General features: G+C 44.1%; 1 protein-coding gene across 10 annotated transcripts in view; it reads left to right on the forward strand.

Moving 5' to 3' along the window:
- The window catches only part of FRMD4A (FERM domain containing 4A), a 592045-nt gene that overhangs the window by 391527 nt on the left and 185727 nt on the right, over positions 1-14791 (forward strand). For 9 of the 10 annotated variants that reach the window (XM_057304597.1, XM_057304598.1, XM_026479048.4 and 6 more), the window contains exon 2: positions 13193-13258. In XM_057304597.1, coding sequence (XP_057160580.1) covers positions 13193-13258 — 66 coding nt within the window. Of the gene's footprint in view, positions 1-8608; positions 9561-13192; positions 13259-14791 lie in introns of those variants that run through there. The other variant, XM_044392198.3, reaches the window with a different exon arrangement.

Raw genomic sequence — 14791 nt, forward strand, 5'->3', positions numbered from 1 at the left:
AATTGGGTCTGATTTAAGCATGAATCTTAAGCATGAATCTCAAAAGGGTCAGCTGTTGGGCTGGAATGTTTTCCTTCCAAACCTGGAGGATTTGGCCTCTGAGCTTGGGGCCCCTGGGCTCGGGCGTGACAGGCACAAGTGGCTGCTTCCTGACGTGTCGTGTGCAGGGTCTATGAAGGCAGGTGGGCCACGCTACTGTCTTAGGCGGCCTTTTCCCCCTGTGCTTCTAGAGTCACCTAAGAAGGGAATGCCGAAGACCTAAGAATAGAATTGCAGTAGCTTGCAGATGGTCTTGAATACTCTTTTCTGCGCCACCCCCCACATCCCCCGGGATAATGGAGAGTTTGTGTGTAATTATACACAAAGGGGATTGTTTACGTGAAGGAGAACCCATTCCCAAACTATGTGGCAAGATGCCCCAGCTACCAGTGATGGAAGATTGACAGCAATGCTACTCATTTGACACGTGGTCCTCTGGCTACAAAGAAGGCATGTGTTCCATAGCCTGGGCGTAGGGCTATGTTTCTATAAAAACATATCTCACTGAATGCAAATTAAGTTATATATTACCTAGATTTTGGAGTTGTCCTTGAAATGGCATATAAGGATATATGTTATTTGAATATGTATTTATTAATTCATGTAATTGAGTGCCATTATCACAGTCAAGTCATTCTGTTTCGATCACACATATTTAATACCATTTTAATGTCAACAGAATACTTTCAGTAAAAATGGATTATCTGTTGTTTCATAAGACTCATAGTTGTTACAGTGTGGTCTCATCCCACTAATCATAATATAAGCAAAAATTGGAAAAAAAAATATTTTAATTAAAAATGACAGGTTGAATTAGACATTGGAGCAAAATAGGCAAATTCATGTTACCAAGAAAATGTCATTGAGGTTCTTGGTTATCAAATACAGAATACCAAACCAGTGACAGACTCATGTAGTCAACCACTCCACAGCATTGTATTTTAAATAGAGAACATTTGCTTGCAGATTTATGCAAAGGAAATTGGTAGGGAAAAAAGTAGAATAATGTGTTCATGCCTACCAGTCTGTAGTGTGATTTTTAAAAAAACTCTTCTGAAGAAGGAAATATTGCAAACATTTGGTTCATCAAATGTAATATTGTAACAGGAGCATTATAAGTAAATACATGAGTTATTAGAATGAGGTGTTTTTTTTTTTGAAATTCTTTTTCTGTGGGTGTGCACATATATCCATAACATACCTTAGGGTGTGTCTGTCCCCCCTTCCCCCGGTGTTCAATAATCCTTTCTTACAATGTCCCCGGATAAATGTCTTCTGGCCCCTTCCTGATCACGTGCAGTGACGATGGGGCAACCCATTCCGTTTTGAACAATGATGCTTGTTTGAAAGTTCTCCCTTCTGTTGAATTCAGATGTGTCTTCTGGAACTTCTGCTTGTTGATTCCATTTCTGCCCACCAAAGAAAAGTTCTTCTCCCTCATCATTAAATTATTAAATTTAATCATCAGATTAGCATAAAATCATTAAATTGGCCAGTGCCCACATCCAGGCATGCCCCGTTGGATTTAGATCTGTTATCTCCATGGAATCAATAATCACTTCCCTTTTCCCTTGCTCACGTGTCTTGACATGGACAGTAGATTATATAGGGTTACTCTGTCCTAGAGCCTTTGCTATTTCAGCTGGTATGCGGTTTTCCTGTCAGTCCTGAGAAGACATGGTTTCCAGATCTTTACCCAGTCTGATTACTCTTCTTTGCCTTGCTCCACTTTCTTTCATTTCCTGTGTAAAATATGGTGCCCAGAACGAACACAGATTTCCAGAAATGGTTTAACTGTGGTGGAGTGTGGGAGGCTTCTTAATTCCATTATTCAGGAAGTTATGCTTCTAGCATGTGAACTAAGAATAGGACCCCGAACTATAAATAATATGATCCCAGCTGTTAAATTTTGAAGCTACCATCTAAACCTCCCTGTCAACTGTACATTTGGTCAGCACACTTTCTTCGTTTGGTTATAAGTCGTTGGGGGTAACGCAGATATTGAGAAAGACAGCTTATATTTAGTATTTCCTTACGCTTTTCCAAGTGCATGTGTATCTTCTTAGACACTGAGCTTCAACAATTGTACTTAGAACGCTCTTTCCAGACTGCCCTCATTTCTGCAGTTAGGATGAAATTGATTTGAAAATGATGTTCAGGGACGCCTGGGTGGTTCAGTCGGTTAAACATCTAACTTTGGCTTAGGTCATGATCCCGGGGTCCTGGGATGGAGCCCTGCATCAGGCTCTGTGCCCAGCGGGGAGTCTGCTTCTCGCTCTCCCTCTGCCCTTCCCCCCCTGCTCATGCTCTCTCTGTCTCCTCTCAAATAAATAAAATCTTTAAAAAAAGAAAAAGAAAACGATGTTCTGTGGCTCCTATTTCATCAGGGAGTGCACCACCCTCAGGCCATTGAATATATGGCCCTCTTCTCACCATAAATAGGGTTCTCTGGCTGGTTTTCTCACCACTCCTGCTCCATCCCACCACTCTCTGCTCCCATCTCTTCTGCACAATCAATGTTTCCAGAACATGCCTAGTTCCCCCCTCCCATCCCGACCTTCTTACATCAGGCTGCCTCTGCCAGATGTCCTGTTATTCACATACCACTTCCTCACCTGAGTATTGACCAGTCCCCCAGGTGTGAGTTATGGTCCCTCCCACCCTCTGCCCAGAACATCTCATACCCTCCCTGTTGTCACACAGATTACCCTGTAATGGTCTGTTAACAATAGTATCTTCTCTGTGGGATATAGAAGCTCATTAAACATAGGAACAAAACCATGTTCATCATTATATATCTAATAAGATGCCCTGCACATAATACTATACCATAAACACTTGCTGAATGAGTACACACTATGGCGGACATTATTATATATCACCCTGTAGCCTCCCCCCCTTATTTCATTAGGATGGGTCGGTCACCAGATTACTTATTCTCTAGAGTACCGGAGACAGAGATATATCTCTTCTCTAGAAAAATTATCCAGCCAAAGGAGCTTTTTAGTCATTTGCAGTGTAATTTTATTCCTGTAGGGTATTCGTAACCTGCAAATTAATTTGTAATTATGTACTAACCAGGTAATTTTATCTTTAATACATTAACCCCTCATTGTAGGTGTTATCACCCTCCCCCCAAAATTTGCAGTTGCTTTTTCTTTTTGTTCAGGTGTTTGTGAAGTAAAATTATTTTTTTTTTAATTGAAGTATTTTTAAGGTAGTCCTGTGTGTACATTTTCCCCTTTGGATTCATCCATTGCTTTCATGCTTAGAAAGCCCTAATAAATAATTACTTATTTTTTTTAAGACTGTATTTATTCATTTAACAGAGAGAGAGAGAGCGAGCACCTGCACGATCACAAGCAGGGGAGGAGCAGAGGCAGAGGGAGAAGGAGGCTCCCCACTGAGCAGGGAGCCCAATGTGGGGCTTGATTCCAAGACTCCAGGATCATGACCTGAACCGAAGGCAGACACTTAACTGACTGAGCCGCCCAGGTGCCCCAATAATTACCTGTTTCTAATCTTCACTTTATGAACCCTAGGAGGAATTTATTTGGGGGAAGGAGGTGCAGTTAGTTTATAGTGTAGTAGCTAGCCCCACCATTTCCCTTCTTGCTTCCGAAGAGTGAAACCAACCCAAAACTGAGTAGTTCAGCAGTTCGTCTTTTAACAAAAATCGATTGGCCCCAGACAGTGAAAACATTCCTTTCCTCTCTCATCTTGCTTGAACCTATCTTTAAAGGTTTTTTGATTGTTCTTAAACTTTCCTTATTTTGCATGTCAGCTTTGGTTTTCCAGCTCCTTCCGTCAGTCTGTGATGCACTGAAAACATTCCTCGTATTTGCACAGAGTACATATAACGTGCTGTGCACCCTTGACATGTTGCATGTATTACACCAAAGTCTCGTCTCCTTTGGGAGTTCTCTGTGCAAATAACTGTGTGCCTTGGATATCTCACTCTTCACTCTCTTGTTCAATTTTATTTTTGTTAGGTTATGAAATTTTTACTTGTAAAGTCTCCGTCTCATAAGAACAATATTCTTTTAGGTCCATAGGGTCCACCTTTTTTTTTCCCCTGGATTTTTAAAAACTGTTTCCCCTGTCTGACTACTCCATCCTCCTTTCCTACTATAAAAATTCCAAGTACAGTCATCCAAGCCAAAGACAGAGTAGATATTTGCCTTTTCCTTTAGAAAAAGCATCTTCTTTCCACCCCGGGACTCTGCCACTAAGATACCAGGTCCAGAACTCCACATGACGGAGAACATCTGTCGTTCTCTCGCATGTGTCCGATTTAAGGGGCACGGTGGGAGGTTAGCTGGGTACATAGGTTCTTGCTGCTTCTTTGCATGTTAGGCTTCATCGGGGTTTATCCCTCATTCAGCCGCCTTTAAAGGATGTCTACACGGACACCTGTGCTGCAAACAGCGTGTGAGTAAGAACAACAGAACCCGCCTAGAGAAACAGGAGCAAGAGCTTTCGTCTCTTCCACTAACATTGCGGACTGTGGTCTGGCAGTGTCTGCTGTCTGGCCAGCACTGACCTACGTGTCATGCGCTGACTTTCCTCAGCCTCCTTTCTTAGGCCTCCTCCGTGTTCCGTATATCCGCTCTCTGTTGGTGATTGCCAGCTCACACAGGATGACTCTGGGAGCCTCTGCTGCTGGGGAGAAGGACTGGCTGTCCAGGCCCCCTATCTGGATGAAGTGCCCCGTCTGTGTATGGCCAGGTCCCCAGAGAGCCCTGCTCCATGAAGGCCTGGTGCTTGCTCAGGTGACAGCCACCCAGATGAAGTCTGTCCACACCAGCCTCCCCACCCACCCTGCCACAGAGCAAAAAATCTTGTGTGAGTGGATGGAAAGCCTCAGCCTCACCTGGGGCCATCCTGGATTTGGGGCTGGGGGGGGAGGTACACTGTGTGCTGCCTTTCTGACACTCCTGCTTGGAGGAGCCTTGAATTCCCTGACTGGAAACTTCTAAAGGTAATATTGATTGAGAGCCTCCTGTGCACCAAGCAGAGATCCACACTGTTCACCTGCATCAACCTTTGCTCCTCACAGCAGCCCCCGGGGGTGGCACCGTGATCGTCTCCGTGACGAGGGAATGAGGCCCGATGGGGTATTGCAAATGCTCTCCTCCTCCCTGTCGAGAGGATGAAGTCCCTCTGCGTCTTCAGGGACTCCGTTGCAGACCCAGAACATGTGGGCGGCAGAAGGGCGCAGGTGTGTGTGTGGTGGGGGGATGTTCATACCTGGAGAGAAAGGAAAGCCTGTCTGCAGAAATGCTCTAGCAGAACCCAAGTGGGGCAATCCAGTTACTGCTCTCTAGGCGTCCAGCTAGTTGGAAGGAAATGCAGAAAGCTCTGTGCCTTCCAGATCGGACGCTTCGTGCACTTAAGTTCATGTCCGTGGTGCACAGCCAGTCTGCAGAGCCCGTGCGTTTGGACCTCCCGGCGTCTGGGTCCTCTTGACCGTGTACTCAGAGTGGTTGGCCTCAGAGGACAACGATGGCCTGTCCCACTGTGGCCCTGGGTGGCACCGACTCCACCTTGTCTTTCCACATCTGCGACGGACCTGTCCCACCTCCACATCAATAGCTTGTCCTCGAATTGCAATGTCTTGTTGGAAGGCGGAAAGAATACCCTTCCTCCCTTCCTCCTCCGTAGCCCGGAGCTTAGCGCTGGGTCACACACAGTTCCTCTGCACTGGTATCGCCAAGCCCATCACTGGGGCTCCCTGGCTGTCCTCACCACTTGCCCGTCTGGGTCCGTTCCTTGTCTTCTAACTTCAGGCCCAGAGACTGTTAGTGTTTCTTGACCCTCTGCCCTGCAGTACCATCTGGGGAGATTAAGATGGATTGTCCTACAGGACCTGTGGCTTGATCACACACGGCAGTGGTCTTCTGGGCGGCAGGTTCACCCCAGAGCAGTGGCCCTGTGCGGCCCCCCGAGTCCTGAGGGCACCCATGACACCATGACTTCTCTCCCTGCATTGTCGGAGAAAGCCCCGGTTCCTTGTGCTGAAGGTAGGTGGGATCTGAGCAACCACGGCCCCGAAACGTGGTTTCCAAAGATCCTGTGGTAAAGCACTAGCCCCGCTTGTGACCTCGTCAGATGCAAACTTGTGGAAGGTTGAGCTTTGGAGAATACAAGGCTTTTTCAACTTTTATAATCTGTCGAATTGCCACGTGAATTTGTTTCTAACGGAGCCATTCACTTAATCACTTTCATCTGGGTTTGATAAGTTGCAACTGTATTCAGCAGCCAAGAACCTCAAGGACATGCCTGTGTGTGTCCTTCCTTTAAATCCAGGAGACTCATGGTCTTGACAGAGGTGTGGACAAGGTCATTCTCCCTGAATGGGACTTCTGGTGTCTAGCACCGCTTGTCTCCTTCCCCTATGGTGTTATTTTAATAGGCTGTCACTTAAAGACAAAAAAGGTTAGGCTTAAATAGGGAGAAAATTATAATAAAAGTGGGCAAAATACCTTTAACCTTTAAAGATTATGGGCAGAGGCGCCCCATGCCTGTTACAATGTTATAGTATTACATTATGGGGCGCCTGGGAGGCTTAGTCGGTGAAGCGTCTGCCTTTGGCTCAGGTCATGATCCCAGGGCCCGAGGATCGAGTCCGGTGTCAGGCTCCTTGCTCAGCAGGGAGCCTGCTTCTCCCTCTGCCCCTTACCCCTGCTCCTGATCTCTCTGTGTCAAGTAAATAAAATCTTTTTTAAAAAGTTACATTTTAATAATTTATTCTGTCTGGCATCTCCATGGTACAAGTTAAATGTGAGCAGCAGCAAATGGATGCATATTTTCAGTAAATTTTAATTTGCCCGAAGTCCTTTCTGTGTATTTACTGTGAGTTCATTTCTTGAGGCCACTGTGAAAGTATTGTATTCATTCATCTCCTGGGTGTGATAGGTTTATGATTATTGAGATTTCGTGAGCCTGTGGCTTTCTGGTACCTTCGCTGGGTCATTGGGCCTTCATTAGTCTGAGAGGAAACTGGAGTGGAGAGAGGAATGTCAGTCACATGTTGAGGTGACCCCGAGAGCAGAAGCTCCAACAGTGAGTTGCACTGGGAAGTTGTAGTCATGTTTCTGGAATTTCCTTCTGAGCTGCAGAATGGCCCAGGTCAAAGGGCGGATTGTGAGGTGCTGCCATAGCACATCCGGCCATCAGGCTGCCTTGGGATCCTCCGTGGTTTAACGGACCAGGCCAGGAGGGGAAGCGTGGCTCTGTGTTTGGACCTGGACTTGGGTGCTTTTGAAATCTGAATTTTCTATTTGATGGTAGAGTTTTAAAGGATAAGATTTCAGGGTTTGTGGGGGGTGGGGGGTAGTATGAATAACTTTTCTAAATAAAGCATGTTTTGAAAATTTTCATTCTTTCCATTCTACAATCCTAGTGAGGCTTTAATATTTCTTATTTTACTGTCTCAGAAAGTTACCGTCTCTAAAATGTATGAGTCACAACACAGTAACTTACTATGCACGGAGACGAACCAAGTGGGCGTGTTCAAAGCTGTGTTCAACGGTGTATTTGTGGTCTGTGAACACTGCCTCCCTTTCCAGTGTCCACCCTGCCTCACCCCACTCCCCGGTGCCTCAGGGATAACCGTCTCTGTATAAATGTGCCTCAGGAAATATAATAGTAACGTGCTGATGAAATATTTTTTAGTTTTTATTTTTGAAAGCCATGTGTGTTGCTAAGCTCAGAATCAGTGACCCTGTAGTCATTTGTACGACTGCATTAGATTTCAGCGAAAATGTCATCCACAGTGGAACTAGGGGTGTATACCACAGTGTGTAACTTACTTGGCAAAAGACAAGTAACAGGAGAGGGAGGACATCCAAGCAGTGGCTCAGAGAGCAGGAGAGAGAGACAGAGACAGAGAAAGGGAGAGGGAGGGAGGGAGAGGTGCTATGTAGAGAAAAGAGTGATAACAGAAAGCATATTAAAATGGGGTTTACTTAGATTTGAATTTGAAGAGCAAATGTTCCAAATAAAACGTGTTTGCTCATGCTGAACTTGGTAGCCTGCCCTTCTTCATGTAAAACATCTGCAAATCCCATTTGTGGGTGTTTGTCATTGCTGGGTAGTTATTATTTGTTTTTTACTAATGCCCTGGAGGGGGAACGCCCCTGCCACATTGGGACAGTGGTTCCTTCCACCAGCAGGAATATATCAGGATAGTGGAGAAGGATGCCCTCAGATATAAATATTTATAAATGCCCCCCCTTTTCAGGTTCTGTGCTCCCTGAGCAACTTCTGATCGCAGTTGTCTCCCCATTAATTCCACCTGCAGGGAGAGAATGTATCAGACCTTCTATCTCCAGTATTCTGACCTGTGTGACAACTGTAATTCTCATTTATAAACTAATTAATTTGATTTGATACATTAAAAACATAGGCAATCTAAAACAAATTCTTTGGGAACAAAGCTTCTCTGGATCCATTTCCTATGGCTGACCTCAAACACCTGTCATTCATTTTTCTAGATAAAGTTTCTATTTTTACATTTTTTTAACTGAAAAAAAAAAAAAAACCAAACCATTAAGTAATATTTGGATGGGATGGGAGGGAGCTCTGCCCATAAGCCTACTCCCCTAGCACATCAACTTTTTTATTTTTGCCTCCCAATTCCTGTCCAAGTGCATGATAATTTTATTGGCTGCCTTGATAGGACACATAGCGTGTCATATTCTGCTATGCTCCCTTAAGCTAGTATCATAAATGCATTTCTCTGTTTATGAATAGTCTTCCTGATTCCGTGTGTATCTTAACAGCAAAGTTGGATCGATGGGGTGGACACCTCACTTCCAAAATAACACTTTGCTATGTATCCTGTAGAATCACAGTGCCTTTGGCAGGCCTCTGCTTGGTATGGGATTGTATTGTAGTGGGACGATTTATGTTGGAGTGGTCGCCAGCTGACATCTACCAGAAGCCTTGTTCTCCAAAAGGATTTCCTCTGAGGGGGTTGCCAACGTTGCAATTGTGCCTGAGAGCTGAAAATGAAAACAAGCAAGGCCGTATTATTTTACAATTGTTAGCATTCAAAAGAAAATTTCAATATGCCTGGAAAGCCAGACAAAGCTACAGATGTCCACTCTTTCCCGGTACACACCCAGAATGGTAAACCTTTTCTGGACTGATGAGAACAGGAAACTCCAGTCTTCCTTCAGTCTGGAATGACAGACCATTCCCCTCTCCCCCCTTGGAGAAAAAAAACCACCACAGCACTGCCGTCCAAAGAAAGGCGTACTTTCAAAAACATGATGATTCAAAGTTGAGTTTCTGTTTGGACGCACTTCTCTGGGCTGCCTTTTTTCAGGGACATTTTGCCTTCCCCAAAGGGAGGCAGCTTAGAAATTCCGTTCAAACAGGGAGCGTGCTTAGAAGTAAATTCCCCGGGACTGAAAGTCGAGGCTTCTTGGAAGAGAAGAATGAATTTGGAAAACTTTGAGTAGATCTTAACATCTTGATGCGTAGTTAATTCCTTCACCTGCTGAGCAGATAAGGTGAGATTATTTAATGGAATGAGGATTTTATTTTTCAGATGAAAATGAGAGCCTCACAGTAAACTCCTAGGTATGGGTATGAACTCAGTGTCAAGTCATACGTTGTGGGCTTTGAAATATGTTGGGAAAATGATATACCACCTCTTTATTATGCAATTAAAACTTCGCTGGATATAGTAGTATCTTGGCGATACCAATTTCCCTCTTTTTTTGTCAAATTTATTAGAATATAGATAAGTCAAGAACGTGTTTATATCCTTAGCCTTTTACGATAAAAGGAAGCTCAAAACTTTGTGTTCTAAAGATGCTAAGAACCAGCAGCATTTTTTTTTTTTAATTCTCCTCTTTCCCCACCGTTCAGAGAATTTTCTGAAACCTGTAATAAATGTCTTTAAAGGGATTTCAAAATAATATGCTGGACAGTTGTAGCGCTTTTCTTCCTTGAACTTCCACTATGGTAACGGTGGAAATTTGTACCTTTTGAACTTGGACCCCCTTCACCAGTTTCCCTCGACCCCCTGACCCCCCAGCTCTGACAACGACCAATCTGTGCTCTGTATCCACGAATTTGGTGTTTTGTTTGTTTGTTTAGATTCCACCTATGAGATATTTGTCTTTCTTTGGCTTAATTTCACTTAGCAAAATGCCCCCTGGGTCCAACCATTTTGTCACGAATGGCAAGATTTCCTTCTTTCTCATAGCTGAATAATATTCCACTGTGTGTGTGTGTGTGTGTGTGTGTGTGTGTGTGTATACACCACATACTGTTTATCCGTTTATCCACCCTTGGACGCTTACGCTGCTTCTATGTCTTATCTGTTGTACAGAATGCTGCTGTGAAAATGGGGGTACATTTATTTTTTTGAATGAGTGTCTTCTTTGGATAAATACCCAGAAGTGGAATTACTGGGTCAAATGGTGGCTCTTTTTTTAATTTTTTGAGGACCCTCCATACTGTTTTCCACAAGGGCTGCCCTAATGTACATTCCCACCAGCAGTGCGTGAGGCTCCCCTCTTCTCCACATACTTCTCAACACGTGTTATTTCTTGTCTTTTTGGTAACAGCCATTGTAACACATACGAGGTTGATAGCTCACTGTAGTTTTGATTTGCATTTCCCTGGTGATGAGTGATGTCGAGCATCTCCTCATGTGTCTGTTCGCCGTCTGTATGTCTTCTTTGGAGAAACATCTATTCAGATCCTCTGCCCATTGTATAATAGGATGGTGTGGGGTTTTGCTGTTGAGTCATCTGAGTTCTTTGTATCTTTTAGATATTAACCCTTTATCAGATATGTAATTGGCAAGTATTGTCTTCCATTTAATAGGTTGCTTTCCATTTTGTTGATGGTTTCCTTTGCTGTGCAGGAACTTTTTATTATGACGTCGTCCCACTTGTTTATTTTTTTTTATTTATTTTTTATTTTTTTTTAAGATTTTATTTTATTTATTCGATAGAGATAGAGACATCCAGAGAGAGAGGGAACACAAGCAGGGGGAGTGGGAGAGGAAGAAGCAGGCTCATAGCAGAGGAGCCTGATGTGGGGCTTGATCCCATAATGCCGGGATCATGCTCTGAGCCGAAGGCAGACGCTTAACCGCTGTGCCACCCAGGCGCCCCTCCACTTGTTTATTTTTTGAAGCTAATGGATTTTTTAAATGAAGTCAGTCAGCTAGGATGCCTTTTATGTGAAAAGTTGGTGGATTCTAATGGGATTTGAGCCCTTTCTCCTTTTAAGGCAGGTCACACCTAAAGTTAAGAGTCCAAAGAATGAATAAGGACTTCTCGTAGACCCGTCTCATGTCCCCGGCCACCAGCTTCGGCTCTTATGTACAAATGGCAGACCTTTGGACTGAAAGTTTCCTTGGTTTTTACTCTATTTTAACCTCTGTCGGAGTGCCTATGAGTATGTAAAACTTCTCTTGGTGCTTTTTCTCCAAGCTGGGGACTGCTGAGTCATTCTTATAACTCAGATTCAAGAGACTTTATTTTGGCCCCATCCAAGCAGGGTGTGCTGTTTTGGTTAAGATCCCATAACTAGGGAAATCTGACTTGATGGTAGTTGGAGGGGTTGGCTTCTTCTGAGGAAGGAATAAGAGAATTTTCCCACAGGAGTCCATGCCAGCTTTGGGCATGCTGATGGTTAGAGGATAATCCCTGTTGAAGGGGAAGAGAAGATGCTCTCTATTACATCGTTCGTGGAGAAAGCGCTCATGAGAAGGGACTGTGATGGCTGTGCATGGAGATGAGGCCAGGATCTGCCCACGTGCTTCCCTCCCTTTGATCTGCATAAAGTGGCTGCTAGCTAGGCAAAAAGAAGATGGTTTCAGTGGGGGCTATGGAGTCATAGAAAAATACGAGGGCTGGATGGAAACTTCTGGGTCTTCTGGTCCAGAAAGTGGTGTTGAAGCAAGCTCTTACCTGTTGTGAGAGCCCATTGGTACGTTTTTGGGAATTCTGTGTGCCAGTGGTAAAATGTAACCATTATTAAAATTAAATTCTATAAATTTAGAGGGAAGTACCTTATATTAAAAACATAAGTAATAAATACTCAAAACCCATCACTCACGGATGGAAATTTCCTGATTATTTGACTCTACTTTACTATCATCCGTGCCCCTGGGGTTATTTAAGTCTACGGTATGTGTAGGAGATAAGTTGTCAGGACACTAGCTTGAGATCAGACTCAGGGAAGCTATCTGGAGTGCAGCGAGACAAGTTTTAGCTAGAATGGTGTCCAGCTGACATCGATGGGAAGGTTCATTCTTCAACGGATTTCCTTTGAGCATGTCGCCAGGGCTCCAGCAAATGCTATGCTTCGAGAAAGCCAGCGATTAAATATTTCAGCTGCACTCCCCTGGGCTCAGCCCACTCACTTTTGTATAGGAGACCGGGCTGCAGAGATGAATGGACACTTGTCGAAAGCCCTGCAGCGAAGACCCGGCGGGGCCAAGACCTGGTGGGGCCGAGACCCGATGGTGCCTGTCTGGGTGCTCTCTCTCTTACACTGCCAGCGGTGTGCATAGCGCAAGGCGCAAGGGTGAGGGGTCAGGTTTAGCTGTGAGCATTTAGCTCCTGGGTTCCTCTATCACCGGGACTAGGTAATAATCGATTAACACAGAAATAGTGCGGAGAAAGACACTTCACAGAAATCAGATGCAATTGCCAGAAGGGTGCTCGTCTGCTTCTGGGTGCTCAGTAAGGGGGACAAGGTGGCGGAGTCCGGATACTGTAATCTGTCCCTAATGTGTGGTGATGAAATTATTGAATGAAAGAATGATTAACGCATGGAACACTTATCACCACCTAGTATTAGGTTATAAATGTATTTGCTAATTTATTTTCTATCTCACCTGTAAGAATGTAAGCTCCATGCGGGCATGGACCTTGTGGCTGTATGCCCAGCTCCTGGCATGGTGCCTGGCACAGAAAGGTGTTCCATAAATATTTTTGAAGGAAGGAAGGAAAGAACGAACGAACCAGTCCTGCCACCTCTTGGTATTGTATAGCTCCATATCCCCGGGGGACATTTGCCCGGGGGACGATGCCTGGTGGCACCTGGCCCAGGGGGTGCATTCCCCGTGCATCAGGCTATAGGACTGTCAGTGACCATCGTTTATCTTTCTTCCTAGATGACGGAGGGCCGTCGATGTCAAGTACATCTTCTTGATGACAGGAAGCTGGAACTCCTAGTACAGGTAACTGACTTTTGGCCAACGTTCTAAGTTTCTTCTGAGGCTGATGTGGTTGGGACTTCGATTCAGCTGACGGGTGGGGCAGGATATAAACGGTTTTTAAATCTGTATCTGGTAGAATCTAGGAGAGAAGGGCGGCACACCATGGTATTTTTGTGTGTGCGATTGCTATTTTTGTTCATTCTGTTTCTTTGTACACCACGCTTATGGCATTCAAGGCCAGATGTATATCTAACCTATTGTTGTAAATCTCTAGGAAAGGAAATTCCACAACTGCCATTAGCGATGTCTACTTGCAGGAGTTAACTAGAATATAATGTAAATGACTCTTGCTGCAGCTAGAACTGATGTGGTCATCTTCCCTGCTCCGAGAAGGGAAAACCATAGGCTGTTTCCAAGTGAATCTTTCATAGGTGTGGGGAAAGAGAGGCAGTCTCTTTGCTCTGTCTCCCCTCCAAGGGCCGAATAGCCCCTATCCCATGTGTCCATGTTGCATCACTCTTGAACATCTACGTGTCCGTGGATACGTAGGAAATCAGTCAATCCATCTACAAACTTTGCACCCACCCATCAGAGTCAGAGAAGTCAGAGCAGTATTAGAATCATAGATCCTGGCCTCGTTCGGCTTACTCTCAAAAGAAATCATCATTATACCTAGAGCCCTAAAGAATCACAGAGTTGCTCAACTTGATTTAAAGAACTTAATTCCAAATCTGTTGTTCAACTCCAACTTTTGGAGCTGTATTTGCTTGAAATTCTCAAATGTCCCTTATAGTCCCTTATATTCTTAGAGCAGGCTCCTCATTATCCAGAACATTTTGCCAAAGACTCTGTAGGTCATCAGTAGATTGAAATGACACCTGCATGCTCATTCACTGGGGGGGGGGGGGGGGGGAGGCGGGGCGGGGATGATACTGCTGCAATGGGAAGATTTGCGTAGAAATACTATTATCTCACATCCCCTGCTTGGATTTGAAAATGTTCGAATTGTTAACTATAAAAGAGTTAATACTTTAAATTAGATTTAAATTATAAAGGCAACGTAAGAAACAGAAAGTAGGAAAAAGCTCATAATCACAGCCCACTCATTTACCTACTAGTCTCATTTCAGCAAATTTCTTTCCCGCATTTTTCAGATTTCTATTTCTTAAGTGGTTGTAATTGTAATGTGTGTAATTTATTTTTCCACCTAACATTGTCTTTCATTGGCATTTTCCAAGTTACTGTAAGTTCATCTTTGTTAATATCAGCATAAATTCCAAAAACGGATATGCCATTTTTATCTAATCATTCACTCATTTGGGCACATTTAAGGCTTTTGTTTGTTTAACAGTTTTTCCACTATTACCAGTAAACGCTGTCATTAATTTACCCATGGGTACAGAGTTCTTCCATGTTTTGGATTATGTCCTTATTAGGCTAGATTCTAAGACTTACGGTCTTATTAAGAGTCAAACTTGTGGTTTGGATTTGGGGGGTGAGGAGAGGCAGAGACAGGAACTGTAGAGTGAGCAAGATCTCTTCCGTTGGCAAAAT

This window comes from Ursus arctos, unplaced genomic scaffold (assembly GCF_023065955.2).
Source record: "Ursus arctos isolate Adak ecotype North America unplaced genomic scaffold, UrsArc2.0 scaffold_30, whole genome shotgun sequence".
Taxonomy (NCBI): domain Eukaryota; kingdom Metazoa; phylum Chordata; class Mammalia; order Carnivora; family Ursidae; genus Ursus; species Ursus arctos.